This window comes from Gobius niger (assembly GCF_951799975.1).
Source record: "Gobius niger genome assembly, chromosome: 17".
Lineage (NCBI taxonomy): Eukaryota > Metazoa > Chordata > Actinopteri > Gobiiformes > Gobiidae > Gobius > Gobius niger.
The window spans coordinates 11,287,117-11,302,986 of NC_136868.1; the positions used below are offsets into that span (position 1 = coordinate 11,287,117).

The 15,870-nt window shown below is 40.4% G+C and overlaps 1 protein-coding gene across 1 annotated transcript in view; it reads right to left on the minus strand.

The window, feature by feature from the left end:
• cdh24a (cadherin 24, type 2a) overlaps nucleotides 1-15,870 on the minus strand; it is a 54,927-nt gene that overhangs the window by 32,347 nt on the left and 6,710 nt on the right. The window contains exon 2 of the mRNA XM_079574863.1: nucleotides 11,358-12,119. Within this exon, the coding sequence (XP_079430989.1) occupies nucleotides 11,358-11,936 (579 nt within the window). The 5' untranslated portion in view covers nucleotides 11,937-12,119. The remainder of the gene's footprint in view (nucleotides 1-11,357; nucleotides 12,120-15,870) is intronic.

A 15,870-nucleotide genomic window follows, 5' to 3' on the forward strand; every position in this document is an offset into this window, starting at 1 on the left:
AGCATCTTTAATAAATATGATAGAAAACCACAAAATCATGGAAAAGCAGCAATAATTTGATTTTTGAGAAACACAGTGTTACAGTAAAAGGCACTTCAAGCGATGTTAAAGTGGACATTATTGTGGCTTATGAACATTATTTTGGGTAACGCAAATTACTAATACTCAGGAGTGGCTCAGGCCAATTTGGTGCCCATAGGCAAGATTGGGCACTGACTTTCAAAATTGTTAAATAATTCTATAATTGGCTACCGTTTTTCCATACTGAGATATGTTCTTACCTGAGCTTAGACGAGTTGATGCGTAACTGTCTGGTCTTTACGAGTGCGCTCAGTCACGCAAATGTTGCTAGCGTTCAGCCTCTCCCAGCATAGGTATAGCTCCAAACTGGGGTGAAGTTAGAAGCGACCAAACTGTTCCACGATTTCCCTATTTCAATACTGTTACGTGAGCAGTTACACGATCCAAGTCTAGTTACACAAAATCAAACATGTTGATTTTCTAAGCGGATAAAAAGGGGCACAATATGTTCTATAGGAGCACTTCGACGTCCGCACAGTAATATCTCATTTCACTGCGTGGACTTCGAAGTGCTCCGATGTTATTACGCCTTACATATATGCTCAAGTAACTGTATTGAAATTGGAACAGCTTGGTAGCTTCTAACTTCACCCCAGTTTGGAGCTAAACCTATGACTATATACATTTGCATGACTGAGCGCACGTGTAAAGACAGTTACGCATCAACTCGTCTAAGCTAAGAACATATCTCAGTATGGAAAAACGGTGGCCTATTCCTTTAAACAGTTTATGTCTGATCGGTTTTTAAGACAAATGGCCTTTCATATTTTTCTTTTATTTATTTATTTATGTTTTTGGCCATTCATTTACCCCTCTTCCTGAATAAGTTTTATAAGAGGGAGAGCATTCACTTCTGAATGTTTTCACATTTTTACAGCGATATTACACAGCTCCTCGGAGGCGAAGGAGGGCTCTTTCAAAAGCTTGGAATTTACCCTGGCCTGGAAATACTACTCCAGGCAACGGAACAATGTTTCAACATAGTTTAGAAGAAAAAATTGCATGATGTGCACCCTTTAAAACATAACAAAAAAAGGAGTGAGATGGAAGCAATGCCAATGGTCGGCTGTTTCATGGAGCTGAGGTGCTGTAGATACAACAAGAAATACTGACTTTGTCACAAGAGGTCAGTAGAAGTAATAATTCTTCAGGAATTTCTTGCTGCTAAAAGAAGCTTGACAAGAAGCTCCCAGCATCAAATCCAGGTCAGGCACAAATCTTTACCACTGAGATGACTCCAAATGCTTTTATAGCCTTCATGACTAACCATGTGCTTCATACTGTATTTGAACAAGCCTGTAAACCGTGCATTTCTATAAATATGCTGAACCTTTGGAAATACTGTACTATCCGTCTACTCTGCATATCTTCAATATTGTTTATGGCTGTCAAATGTCAGAATAGGCGTACACACATTACGTTTGTATAATCCCGCCAGGGATAGTACATTTAGAGAGTAGGACTTAATATGTTGGCATTTATGTGCTTAATGCATATGACTGTTATGTGCTGGAGCATCTGCACGCAGCATATGCTCCTCCAGCTCTCGCCTCCGTCACATGCAGCCAGTGAAATGCAAGATTAGTGTATGGCCTATACAGAGCAGTGTGGATGTGTTCGAGCGAATGAAGTTAGGGATTAGAAGCACTCATGACAGAGCCGCCCCCAACAAACTGCTGGATAAGGCACTCAGGGTTTATGCTCCCTATTTTCTCATTCCCTTTATTCAAAAACTAGCTTTGATTTTGGCTTCACCACCGACAAGTTTTTCACAGTAATTGCAACGTGGCGTCACCGGAGCATAGGGAAGGCATATTCTATAGTCATGGCTGCTATAATTGATTGCATTGGTTGTATTTAAATGTGTCTTTTATTTACCATGAAGCACGTGGAAAGTCATATAAAAAGCTTACTCACATATCTTAACAATATGAGTGATACCTATTGTTTAGTTCTACTTCAGACACAGTTTAAACCTGGTCTAGTTTTGGTTAAGTCCATTGTAGACTAGACCTGATAACTCTGTTCTTTGCTTGGCCCTGGTTTGGACTTGGTTACCTGATTATGACCAGATTTTGTACAACCCTTTCCATTTTCATGAGTCGTTTGAGTAAGTTCTCCGAAGTGAAGGGTTTTCCATCATAGTACAGGATTTCAACGTTTCAGAGTTAAGGACGTTTCACCACTTCGTCCCCTTAGAATTATAAGATCCTATCTCTGTACTGAGTGCTTCTGAGATGCAGAACTTAGGTTTTAGAGGTTTTTTACTTTCGATCACAGTGGTCTCTGAAATGCTCCAGGATCAATTGTTTTCTGGGTTTTCTGGTGTGAGGGTCCGTCAGCGGTAAAACGTTCCAAACAATAGATCCTGGAGCGACCTGGAGGCCACTGTGATGGAAAGTAAAAGCGACATGCTGATCCTGGGTCAGTACAAGGACAAATACACACAAATATCAACCTTTTCTTCCACATAAAATGTTGCATTATGCACCTTTAAATTAATGTACATCACGTTTGTCCTTGTTTTGTAACTCAGATTTGATCCAAAGCAGATTTTTAACCTCATCTGACACTGCGCTTTTTTGACAACTATCTAAAAACCACCGGATTAACCCACCCGCTGATAGCTTCCACCTCTCTTTTACAAACTGCTTGATAAGGGACTCATAGTTTTACTCACTCCTCCTGTAACTTATTTCCCTTCTTCAAAAGTGTCTTCGATTTTGATCCCAGACTTCACAGCCGCAACATCTTTGTCGCAGCCGGCTCCTCTCTTTCCACCTGGGCCTGTCTCCGCTCTGTCTAATTGCTGCCTCGGTCCCGCTGCGCTTCAGTCAGCATGGAAAAACACTCTCGCGGCAGGGAAGAAACTCATCCTCCACGCTCACACAAAGACGCCAAATCGGGGGGGGAAATTGGCCTACAGTCACTCCTCTGTGTGGCTGGATCCTCTTACAACTTCTGCATCAATGAAAGTGAATGCCAACTCTTAGCCTCATGACCTTATGATTATGTGAAAATGAAATATTAGGACACTATTGTCGTGTATCTGTGGAATTGACAGTGGGGCTGGTTCCATCATTCGGTGTAAAAATGACAAAGGAGCTTGACGTGGCAACCCATGACAATAAAGAGAAAGAAAGTTAAAAAGAAGGCACCTGCTTTGATGCACTATTCTAAAATAATCTCATACCTCAGTCCAACAATGTCTTAGTCATATTATCTTTTGGGAAATTAAGTTTCTATTTAACACCAGTCGACTGTTATTCAAACTGTTGACAGCCCACTATGAATCTCACACCAGCGCCGACACGCCAACAGGTGTGACACGACTGATCCCATTCCAAGAAAACACATAGATCTCAGAGGAATCCCCCCCCGTTCTGATGAGTCTTTATGTCAGTGGCTCTCAAACTGTGAGGCGGGGATTACACTGCCTGGATTGAACTGTTATGATGTGTTGGTGGCTGGTCAGGTCTAGGTTCAGCAAAACTCTGTGCCCGAAGACGGAGATCAGCCGACGACCTGAACATCCTGAATGACCAGGTTATTCTTATTAAAGCCGGATTCCTCGGGCTGGTGTTGCAAAAGAGTGGTGGCGAAAGATTAATGCAACATCTTTGGACATCGCAGAAGCTTATTGAAACAACGTGCTGTAACCAAAGCTAAAGGCGGTCAAACAAAATATTAGAGTGTTGTGATGTCCCAATTTGGAGAGATTAATCTATAGTTATTCAATATCTTTCAGTTTAATATCAGATTTTATGCTCAGAGATGTCATCTTCCTTCCCACACTCTCTCCTCTTATTGGTCAGCCTCCGTTCTGATTAACAGACAGATTTAACCAATCACTGCGAAGTGTGTTAGTTACCGGATAGTACGACGGGATTGTTCTTCACACTTGTGCAGAATTCTCCAGGTTTATTAGGTTTGACTCTGAGCAGTTTCAGTACAGGTTTATGATAATAATAATAATGCACCAGTTTTATATAGCGCTTTTCTGGACACTCACAGACGCTTTACATTGCACTATTCATTCACTCCATACTTGGTGGTGGTAAGCTACTATTGTAGCCACAGCTGCCCAGGGGTAGACTGACGGAAGCGAGGCTGCCAGTCTGTGCCATCGGCCCCTCCGATCACTTCCAACCTCTCACTCACTCCCTCACTCACTACATTCGCCAGGCTTCCTAAACGGTCTCCCATCCAAATACTGACCAGGCCCTTCCCTGCTTAGCTTCCGAGGTCTGACGGGATCAGGCAGAGCAAAGGCCACGGTTCATTTCTTAATTTTGCCCAAGAAGTCTCCAATTCGACCCTGTGTTTGTTCTTATTCAGTAAGTTTCAGTTTCATCTAATTAAATTAAATCAATTGTGGGTTGCAAGGATAATCATAGCTGAATCTAAATTACAATTTGAAAGATGGCACTTAATTAGGCAGTAGTGTTCTTAAAAACAAGAGAAAATATTCATATCTCCATCGTGTCTTCTTTCATGTAAACCCAGCAAACAAGCTTGATGTGAAAAAAAAACTACTTTATTAGTGCTTAGCCCTGGTATCATTGTGCAGCTCGAATCTCAAGAGCATTGTAAGTGTGGCGTTGCGCCTCCATTTGTTTTGATTGCTGTAACACCTCTCCCTCTCTCTCCGACCGTATCAATAACAAGCGGAGCAGCAGATTAAACATTTATGAGGCGCACGCTCCTCGGCTACGGATCCAATCTACACTGTCACTATAAAGTACACAACCAAAGCTACAGCTCGCCTGGCAGGGGTCCATGCTCCCACTGATCTGATCCTGCCTGCGATAGCGTTCGCACTGGGGCACCTGACTGTGAAATGTCAGGATGTTAACCCAAGGGGGGGGGGTGTGAAAGGTGCAGGTGCGTTGTGGGTAAAATAATCTGTGACACTTCCACATGTTGCAATATAGCCCAAAGGGTGTTGCTGCCGGTATGTAACGAGAGAGAGCGGGAAGGGAAGCGTACACGAGCCGGATTCTCAGCTCTCGCCGGTGTTCGCAAAGTGACTGTGACGCAGGTGTCGCAACAAAACTGGAAAGATTTTAAATGATTTCCGCAGGCCAGACACTTGGACATAGGCAGGAGTTGCACAGATTTTATCGGTGTGTGGCGGAGACTGTTTCAAGCAGTTAGTTGTATCGCATCAATACTGTATGCTTTGAAATATCATGATAAGTCACCTGCACCAGCTAGTTTAGTTACAGTTAGCCCTGCCTTGCTGCTATTTTAGTCTAAGTGTAGAACTGGGCGTGCATGAACAATGGCTTGGATTTACCCGCTTTATCAGCTTCTCAAAGTGTTACAGTGGTAAATTATTCACTCCCTCTCCATTCTCGGTGTGCTGGAGTTACAAGCTGTTGGCGGCTCTGGGTCTGAATGATGGAAGAGAGAATGCCAAATCTGCGCCAACTGCCTCGAATACACTGCCTGACCAAACACAAAAAGTCGGCACCTGGATTTAACAAACTGCTCTGATCTGTGGTCGCTGCAGCCGGGCAGGTCTATAGGCTCAGCAACACTGTGGGGATCATATACCGAGTGTTTGCTCGTGTGCAAAACCAGCAGTATGCGCAAAAGTGAATCAGCAGCCGAGTCATTTGTGCATTTGGAGTCAGACTTGGGGTCCTAGCAGGGAATATCAAATGGTGAATTCGGTACATGCCTATAAAACGTTTTTATTTTAGCTTGCCTTCACTATTTAGCATCTGTCTTGATAAGTGATCCTTTATGTAGGCCTGTCACTAGGGCTGTGCAATTAATCGAAATTCGATTACAATTTCGATTATTACAATAAACGACTACAAAATTAGCATAATCGAAAAAAACATATTTTTTTTCACATTCTTTTTTCTTTCTTTTTTTTTTTGCAAAGCAGACTTGCATCATTTCATGGCGCTGGGATTATTTTCCCTTCGCATTTCACGTGCCATGGCTCATGCTTTTGCCTGACATAAAAACAAACAGCGCTGTGTGATGATGTCATCAGGCAACACTGCTCAGTTTACTTGCGCAGGTGTGAGGGCTGGCCAGCAGGGGGCAGGTGTGAAACAGAGACCTCTCCTTAATCGAGCATGCTTGAAATCATTAGTACTTTCATGACTGTTCAGAAAACAGAAAATATTCAGCATTGTTTTTTGTTAATAAATATATAATAAAATAAAGACTTTTTTTTAAGGCAACAAAATTATTATTCGGTTGAATAATCGTGATTTCAATTATGACTAAAATAATTGTGATTATTATTTTTTCAATAATCGAGCAGCCCTACCTGTCAAATGACAAAATTGAAGTTCGATATATTGAGGCAGGAAAGTATCGCAGTAAACAATATTATTGACTGTAACGATACTAGATACTGTCAACTCTCAGGCATAAATGAATAAATAATGGCAGTAAACCTTTGTTCTAAAAATGCATCATATCCTATAATACCACAAAAGCTGCAATAAACATGAAATATAATGTCACTTAATTTGCTTCAGTTTAAAATCAAAGATTTACAAAGAAAACATAGGTTGGGAATGCTAATCAATTTATGATAAATACAGAGCCCTACAATATATCGATTATTTGTTTATTGAATGATAAGCCGATATAGTAGACAAGTTATCGCCCAAAGAATGAGATCAGCAGACGACCTGAACATCCTAAATCACCAGGTAATAATGAATGGATTTCTTCTTCCCTGATAGCACGGGCATATTCCAAGATGACAATGCATGAGACATCATTTTCACACATGGATTGGCCAAAGAGTGGAGATTTCAACCCCATTGAGAATCTTTGGGATGTGCTGGCGAAGGCTTTGTGCAGTGGTCACACTCTCCCATCTTCAATACAAGCTCTTGGTGAAAAATGAATGTAACACCGAATCTTTTAACATTGCAGAAGCTTAATGAAACAATGCCACAGTGAATACATGCTACAATCAAAGCTACAGGCGGTCCAACACAATATTAGAGCGTATAACCATCATTTACTCACACCACATTCATTTAAGGTGAGTGAAGTCTCACGACGAGGACACGACAACAGTGGGCACATGGTCGGAGCTGGGTTCTCAATCATGATTTCGTTATGGTTTGGCTCAGTCTTAGTTTAGGCCATGTCTCGTCCAGTCCCTCCTGACCCTGTCCTCTTTAGACCTGCTTCCGCCCAAAATTGATCCACAATTAGTTTAGCCCTGGTTTTTAAATGGCGTAATCACGATTTATCCTGGTTCAAAAAAGATTACAGTTCTGCTTTGTTCCTATTTCAAAGCACTTCTACACTATTAGGTCATTAGAGCTGCTCATTTTTGGACTGTCTGAGTTTTGCAAAATGGAACATGTCTTGTGTTTGGGGTATTTAATCAAAGACCTGAAGTTGCAAACAGCTCTTTTTTTGGTCCTCACTAATGAGAACATATTGTAACTTCCATTTCTACATTCACAAAAGCCCTGTGTGCCCTCCACTCAGTCACACGGCTGTGCAGCTCTAATGATTTGCTCAATGATGTCTTCAGTATTTATGTTTTATATGGAGTTTTCTACCGTTATTAATGTGATGTTTTATGTGCAGAGCTGCCGCATGCGCCAAAATCAATAGCTCATAAATGGACATCGATTTTGATTAATGGATAAATTACTGTGTTCCTCCATGCTCGCTGGCATAGTTTGTACTGTAGATACGGTGTTATAAAAATGTCCGTCTGACGAATTGGCGCAAACTGGACACATATAAGCTCTGCAGGCATAGGAAGAAAGTAAATCTTAAAGCCACACCGCGTAACATTTGAATATAGAGGTGTCTATCGTTTAAAAAGATCTGTGACTGTAACATTACTGGGAGTGGGACGTCTCCAGCTCGTCCCCATGGAGACGATGACTAAACACAGGCAAGTATGACATTTATATGGGTTATGTCCTCATCCAAATCCATTCTGTCTGTGTCTAGCTGGTCATTAGAAGCATGTTTGGTGTTGGCAACAGTATAATCTAAAATGTCTCGCAGTGTGTGCCTGAGTTCATGTCTCCTTAGTTTCGAAAAAACTGTTTTAACGTAGCGAAGCAAGCACATTTTCTCCTGTTTGGCTTTACCCAAAACCTTAAAGTGACGGTGGTGCAGTTGGTAGAGCAGGCCGTCTCGTGATTGGAAGGTCGGGGGTTCAAATCCCAGCTCCTAAAGGTGCACACTGTCGTTGTGTCCTTGGGCAAGACACTTCACCCACCTTGCCTCCAGTGTCTGCGTGAATGTGAATGGGTGACTGGTTCCTCACTGTAAAGCGCTTTGGGCCTGATAAAGGTAGAAAAGCGCTGTATAAGTTGAGGCCATTTACCATTTTAAAAGAATAAGCAGCATAAAAGTGACAAAAACAAGGTGAAAACATGACAAACATGTAAGACGTAAATGGGACTACAATATACATTGTTTTGACATAGATTGTCATACGTTTTTGTCAAATTGTGTCATTTGATACACTGCAAAAAGCAATTTTGAAATAAGTGAAATTTTCTTAATTTCAAGAAATCTGTCCATGGTGGAAGATATTTACACTTACAGTTTATTTGAAGTAAATTAAGATTTCTCATCAAATTTAGAGTGCGGTGATTCCTTTTATCTTAATTTAAGTGTAAATATCTTCCCTCATTAGCAGACTTCTTGAAATTTGACTCTCACTTCAAGATTATTTTTTGCAGTGTATCAGGCTTCACTTCTTTCACTGTAAACCGAGGCCTAAAGTCTGGTTGTGAACCTTTCCCAAACATTACTGGAGATAAATTGTTTTGTTTCTTGAGGATAGTGAACCTATTGATCAATGCCTACAACAACTGAAAGCACGGGGGGATACATACATATTATAACAGGGTCAAACTGCAACATTTTTATTTTAAGTTGAACTGAATATTTTATGTGGGTCTTGTCTACGTTGGAGCTGGGTCCTGAAGCTACAGCTGATAAGCACTCGCACTGAAGGCCGATATCAAAGCACTTTTCAAAATATATAACGAAATGAATTTGGTTTGCAACTTTTGGAAACTGCTTCTTTTTCAATTTATTTAGAGTAAACAAGCATGTGTGTGCCCAGTGTTATTTTTCAATCTGCTGGATTGTGTGCAAAAGTCAACAAAAGTCCATTGGTGTTCTGCTTTTCGAGTTTGCGTTCAAGCTCTCACTTTGCATTTCCTCATTTCCAATCAGTGCAGAATATTACAGGTGTCCCTTGACAGTATATTCAGCGATGGGATTTTTAAATAAACTTACGGCTTTCCAAACACAGTATTTATCTCATCCTCATAATAAAGAAAAAGAAAGTCGTTTGGTCCAATCCAGGTTTAATTTCCATGGGGACGAACAAACCCACAGAAAGATAATCAGAGGAACTCGCCGCTTCCTTTAAGGTTTTAACAAAGAAACTGAGCTTTTGGACCAAATTGCCACAAACTCTTGCGAAACCAGCAGACTGTAATCCTTGCAAACACTCTCATAATTAGTGTTTGCTTGTTGTTGTTATCCGTTGTTCGCCCCTTTAGTCGCAAATAAAAACTTCTCCCTGTGTCCATTTTGTTATTTTGCTGTGCACCTTTTCATGCCGCACGAAAAAGAGCACCTTCAAGCCTCCACTACAGCCTCCTCAGTCCTGCTTTAGGAATGAGTACGATTTTCTTCATAAAAGGAAATTAAATCAGAGAAATTTGTCCATGAGGCAAGTTTTTTTTACACTTAAAACAAGAAAAAAGATCTGATCACTCAACATAAGATATAAACAGATCTTAATTTGCTGGAAATTATATTGTTGTTGATGTTTTTTTCTTCTTAACCTCCACCTGAACCGAGCACATTCTCTCCAGCTTGGTTTTACTCAAATGTAAAACCTTCTTGAAAAAAGCGTTAAAAACCAAACGACGATGAAAACGCAACAAAAAGTGACAAAAGAGCAACAAAAACATCCTGGAAAAGCGACAATAACACAATAAGCACGTGACAAAAACCTGAATAAAAAGTGATGAAAAAGCCACAAAAAGCGACAAAAAAACCCTATGAAAACACGACAGAAATGCTTTAAAACGTGACATAAATGAGGCCTATAAGTGTTGGGAAAGCTACTTTAAAACTGTAGTATATGTATTAGTAGTTACAGCTATAAAAATGTAATAGGTTTGTATTACACATTACTATTTCAAAAATGTATCTGAGTTACACTACTTTGAGTTACTTTTGGCAAAATATAAACCTACAATAGTTATAATTCTATCAAGAAAAAGTGCTGTCAAAGATTTCCTTCTCTTTCCCCCACGCTCTCTGTTTTGTTTAGATGACAATAGCTATGCAACTGCACATCTTATACATCAGGGTCCGTTTTTTGGGGGGTTTTCGTTCATACATTTAAATGCACTTGTAACTCGAATTACTTGAATTGTAATCACTAATATGTATCGGTATTTTGTTCAAGTAATATGTTATATTCCTTTGTTACTAAAAAAAGTATTATGTTTTTGTAAGACATTACCCCCAACACTGGTTGTAAGCTCCAGTCGAGACGCTTTTAGATTTGGGTAAAGCCGAACTGGAGAAAATGTGCTTGGTTAAAGCGACTATACAGATTTAAAAAAATATATATATATATATTTTCATCCCCCTACTTGCTCCAGCAATGTCCTAATGTGTAGAATGAGCTCAGACCTGTTCACCACAACTGCCTCTAAAATCCTGCACTGTCACTCAAAAAGGTGTCACTTCGTGTCTGAAGTGCCGTCATGCATTAGCTCAATATAGAAGCTGCAGTTACACGTAAGACCTGAGGTGGCAGTAGTGAGTATACAATGACCAACTTGTATCTAGTCTCTTTAAGGTGGGAAGTAAGAGGTTAAGCTACAGTGAGTGTAAAAAACTTGACCCATGGACAGATTTCTTGACATTAGTAACTCAAATCAAGAAAAAATCAAATCTATATTATTTCTAGATTACTCTTTGCAGTGCGCCACACAGAGGAACAAGTGGAACAAGTTTCAAAAACGACACTTGGAAAACAAAACCGTTTCCTTCAAACAAAGCAGAGAAGAATGAAGCATTTACCCCTGAACTAGAACACAGTGCTTCCTCCATCTCTGACTGTGACTAAAATGTAGGTTAGAGCTTCAGTTCCTCTCATCGTGCCGCGACTGAAATGGCACGGATATCACGGATATCGGTTGTGACGTGTATCTTCGAGTGTGAAACATTGTTACGTAACGTCTACACTGGGACGTAGAGTCTTTGTTTTGCAAACTCACCCGTCCGATCAGCACCGGCTCCGGCCCCCTGTACTCCTCTATCACGAAGAACTGATTCCAAAGCCAACTCCTCTTTCGTCTTGAGCGAACTGGAAGTCTGTCCCGCCCGCCTCCACCGCTCCCGGCTTCTTTGACCCACTTAGATTGGCCCGCGCTCCTCTCAGGAAGAAAGCGGACACCTGTCTCCAGATAAATGTCCCGCTCCAGACTAGTTCCATTAATTAAACCGTCCTCCTTTTCGCCGAGAATCCCCGTGAATTCATCGCCGAGTGCTTTGGCAGTCGTCTCGGCCTGTTTAAGCGCCTCCATTTGTCCCGCGAGCTTGTTCTTGAAGTCAGTTTCATTTAGCTTTCTGTCACTCGCTCGGGAAAACAAATGGGGGGACTCTTTCGCTCCATCTTGCCGCTGACTTTCCCCGTCTTTGTCCGAGAACTCATGACGAGGCAAATCTTGTGCCCCGCTGCTCGATAATGGCCCCAAATCAGCGTCGCGCTCCGAAGACCTGACAGCTAACGAGCCGCCGCTCCCCTCTCCTTCACGGAAGCATAAGAAGAGGAAAAGAGCTATGTAGTTGGCCATTATTTTGGAGAATCAAAGATGAGACCGTTTCAAATAGTCAGTGGTAAAGGCATTGATTAGTCCCGATAGGTTAGAACGGTCCGTGTTGAACTTCGGATAGTCAGATTCGTTTGCCCCTGGACACACTCCGGAAAGAGTTTTTTCCCCCCGATTCGAGCGCACATCCTGCTGGTGTGGAACGACCTGCGGAGAACAGAAACACAGTGTGAAACTTGACTGTTAATTAAAATGTGGAAAGAACATCACAGCTGTTTTATCTTTACAAAAGGAAAGAGCGTGGTATTTTATGAAACAAATTGAACTTTTTGTTCTTGATCTAAAAGAGCTTTGGTGTAATGAAATAGGAGGGATGTGGAGCAACTGGTGGGACTGACTGTATGAAGAAAAGGTTGCTTCAAGATTTCAGAATGAGAACATATAGGCCTGGTAATAGACATTTAACATAACACTTAATAGTACCCTAACCCTATAGCACTTCTCCAGACATGTGTTCTCATTTTGGATCCAGCACATTATAGTTTTATGTGGGGTGCACATTTGTTAGTGATTGGACTTGCCATATTAATCTTGAAACCTAAAGTCCTTTCAACAACAGCTACGCCTTTGTGGGTAAATAATCACACTTGACGAAACGTTGCAGCAGTGAATTGGCTTCTTTTTCATGAGATGAATAATAATACAACAGTTTTTTATTCTACGATGAAAAAGTGCTTCATCTTGGTTCCTCTGTGCGAACGGAAGGCCCTGACGTTTGTGACAGATTGTGTTTAATGAGGATCGGTCCAGTAATTACAGAGACATTAACTAAACCAGGTCAAAACATCTGTGATTATTAGACTTGAGGCTCGTGAGAATGTTTTGACACATAGACCTGACTGCTTTTATGGGAATACTGAGGTCTGCTGTGTCTTATGAATGGGTGACCATTTGTTTTTGAGGATTATGAGTTTTATTTGAAGACATTCTCAAGTGGAAAAGCAGTGATGAATAAAACACAGGGCTGTTTGATGTTACAGTAGGAGGAAGTGCTAGAAATCTGCTCTTTCAAATTTCTAGAAGCATCAATGTACTAAAAAGTTCAGAAGAAAATCTGTTAAAAAATGCATCCCCAGCTTCTTCAAATCAATGAGAGAAAACTGTAATATTGTAGAGTGTGGGTTTGGCTAAAACCATACATTTTTAATAATGCACCAAAAACAGGTGGAAGTGATCACAGACCCTGAAGTCTTTATGAAGTACCGGTAGTCATTATGAAGTAGTCTTTATGAAGTAGTCATCATGAAGTAGTCATCATGAAGTAGTCATTGTTAATCACAGCGACACCTTTCTGCTTTAAAACAATAGGCCTGCAGTTGTGTGGACTGATTATGTAATAATGTTTGTCTGAGCCTTATTTACTGTTTTCTGTAGACGTTGCTTTAAAATTGAGTAAATCAATAGCTCTCTACACGCGCCTTATTTAAACCTCAGAGCAGCCAATGACCAAATAGCTCAGCCGATGTGTTGGGCCGACATTTAGGGCCAATCTAAATAATTCCGAGCCGGATAATATGATATTAGATTTCAATTATTGTGATTGTCTTTGACGCTGCATCAGAAAAGTCTATGGGGAATAATATTGGGAGCAAGGATTTAAATCATGTACAGATTTCAGATGTCCTTTAAAGAGGTCTGACAAAATATGTCCATTGCTGGAGCTTCAAGGCCGATATTCTTTTGACTAAAATATTGGTTTATCTCACAAACCAGTGAACTGACAATAGGCTCTGAACACAAGACTCCTTCTTGAACCGCTCCCGCCTCATTGTTCGGAACTGAACCAAATCCTGATGTAAAAAAAAAAAACGAGGTATGTTGCTACATACTCACAAACACACAAAACATTTTTCAAAAGCAGTTTGTGGTGTGCACAATCCAGTGCGTTCTCTCCCCGAATGATTCAAGCCTGCGCGATCCCAGAGTGACATCAGTGCTAATGCTATTATTATTAATGTTATACTATATTAAAACTGGACTCCACAAAAAAGGCTTCAAGCTTATAGGTGTCTATCCCATGAATGAATTTGAACAATGTATTATTGTAAGTGCTGACAACAGTATACATTATAGTATGTGTTTAAAATGACATTCAGGAAACTCCAGTAGGCCATGTGACTGAAAAAGAGCATTTGCTGGAGAATTACATGTGGAGCGTGAAATGTCAGTAATATTAGTTTTGTGGATCAACTAGGGCTGTGCAATTAATGGAAATTCAATTACGATTTCAATTGTTACACTAACAAATTTCAAAAATAGCATAATCGAAAATTAATTTCATTTTTTAAATATAATTATTCAGACACAGACAAACAAAAAATAAGCAACAATTTAAACTGCTACAATACAGTAGACAATAGTCTTGACTAGACAGATAAACAGCACTTCAGCATAATGCATTCCAGAAATAAAAACACAAAAATAGTAGTAGCTTTTGTAAATGTTTGGTTGATGATGAGAATGTTCATCCTTTTAACTTATTATAGAAAAAACTATTATTAAGGATGCCCTCCCGCTTGTGCATAGGAAGCGATCTCACGAAGCAAAGCAAACTTGCATTATTTCATTCCAATGGAATTATTTTCCCTTCGCATTTCACGTGCCATGGCTCATGCTTTTGCCTGACATAAAAACAAACAGCGCTGTGTGATGATGTCATCAAGCTGCGCTGCTCAGTTTACTTGCACAGGTGTGAGGGCTGGCCAGCAGGGGGCAGGTGTAAAGCAGAGACCTCTCCTTAATCGAGGCATACTTGAAAATCATTTGTCCTTTTATTACTGTTCAGAAAACAGAAAATATTCAGCATCGTTTTTTGATTAATAAATAAATAAATAAAATAAAGATAGACTTTTTTTTTTAGAGGGACTATACAGAGTTTAAAAATGTTAAAATGTAGTGTTTTCCTCCCCCTACATGTTCCAGCCATGTCCTAATGTGTAGAATGAGCCCAGACATGTTCACCACAACTGCCTCTAACATCCTGTACTGTCACTCAAAAGGTTTTACTTCGGGTCCGATGTGCCGTCATGCACGAGTTTAATACATAGACTGTAAAAAAAATGGACGTCTTATGCTCACTCCTCCGCGTTTACGATAATGACCACGGCCTTGGGGGAATTCATGGCGGATTTACAGACTCCCCTCCCCAGCTCTGACGAAGCATGTTCCTAAAAAGAACATACGGGCGGGATTTTCACCGTAGACTCGGCCCTTGCGTGACGTGTAGCTCACGCTGCTCCAATGCTAACAGTCCGACCCTCATTAAGTACGAATTTTCAAAAATTCATATTACGAAAACCAGCCTGGTTTCATATATTGTGATTAACCCAGCGTTATCTCAGGAGGAATATCTAGCCTAGTCTAGGTTTGAAAACATTGAAACCAGGCGTTAAAGTTGTTTTTAAGGTGTCTAAACTCCAATGCTTTTCAATGGGGGCCTAGTGGCGATATGGAGGTACTACAGCAATGGCGGAGCAATGGCGGAGCAATGGCGGCCCCCACGTTCGTGGTCAAAAAGCAGGGCAGCCAGCGGCCATTGGTTTAATATAGAAGCTGCAGTTACACATGTGACCTGAGGTGGCAGTAGTGAGTATAAAATGGTTAACTTGCATCTAGCCCCTTTAAGGCAACAAATAATCGTTTGAATAATCGTGATTTCAATTATGACTAAAATAATTGTCATTATTATTTTTTCATTAAGCGAGTAGCCCTAGATAAAATGGTTTATTTAGAAATATGAAAATATGTATTACATGTAATTTTATGTAATTTCTATCATGCACTTACACATATTATACACTAGGTTTTAAGGTAGGGCATCTGATGTAAACTATTATAAAAGCCAAATTTAAAAAGACCATGTTAGTTTTGAAAGTACAAACTTGTATCCAGGGCACGT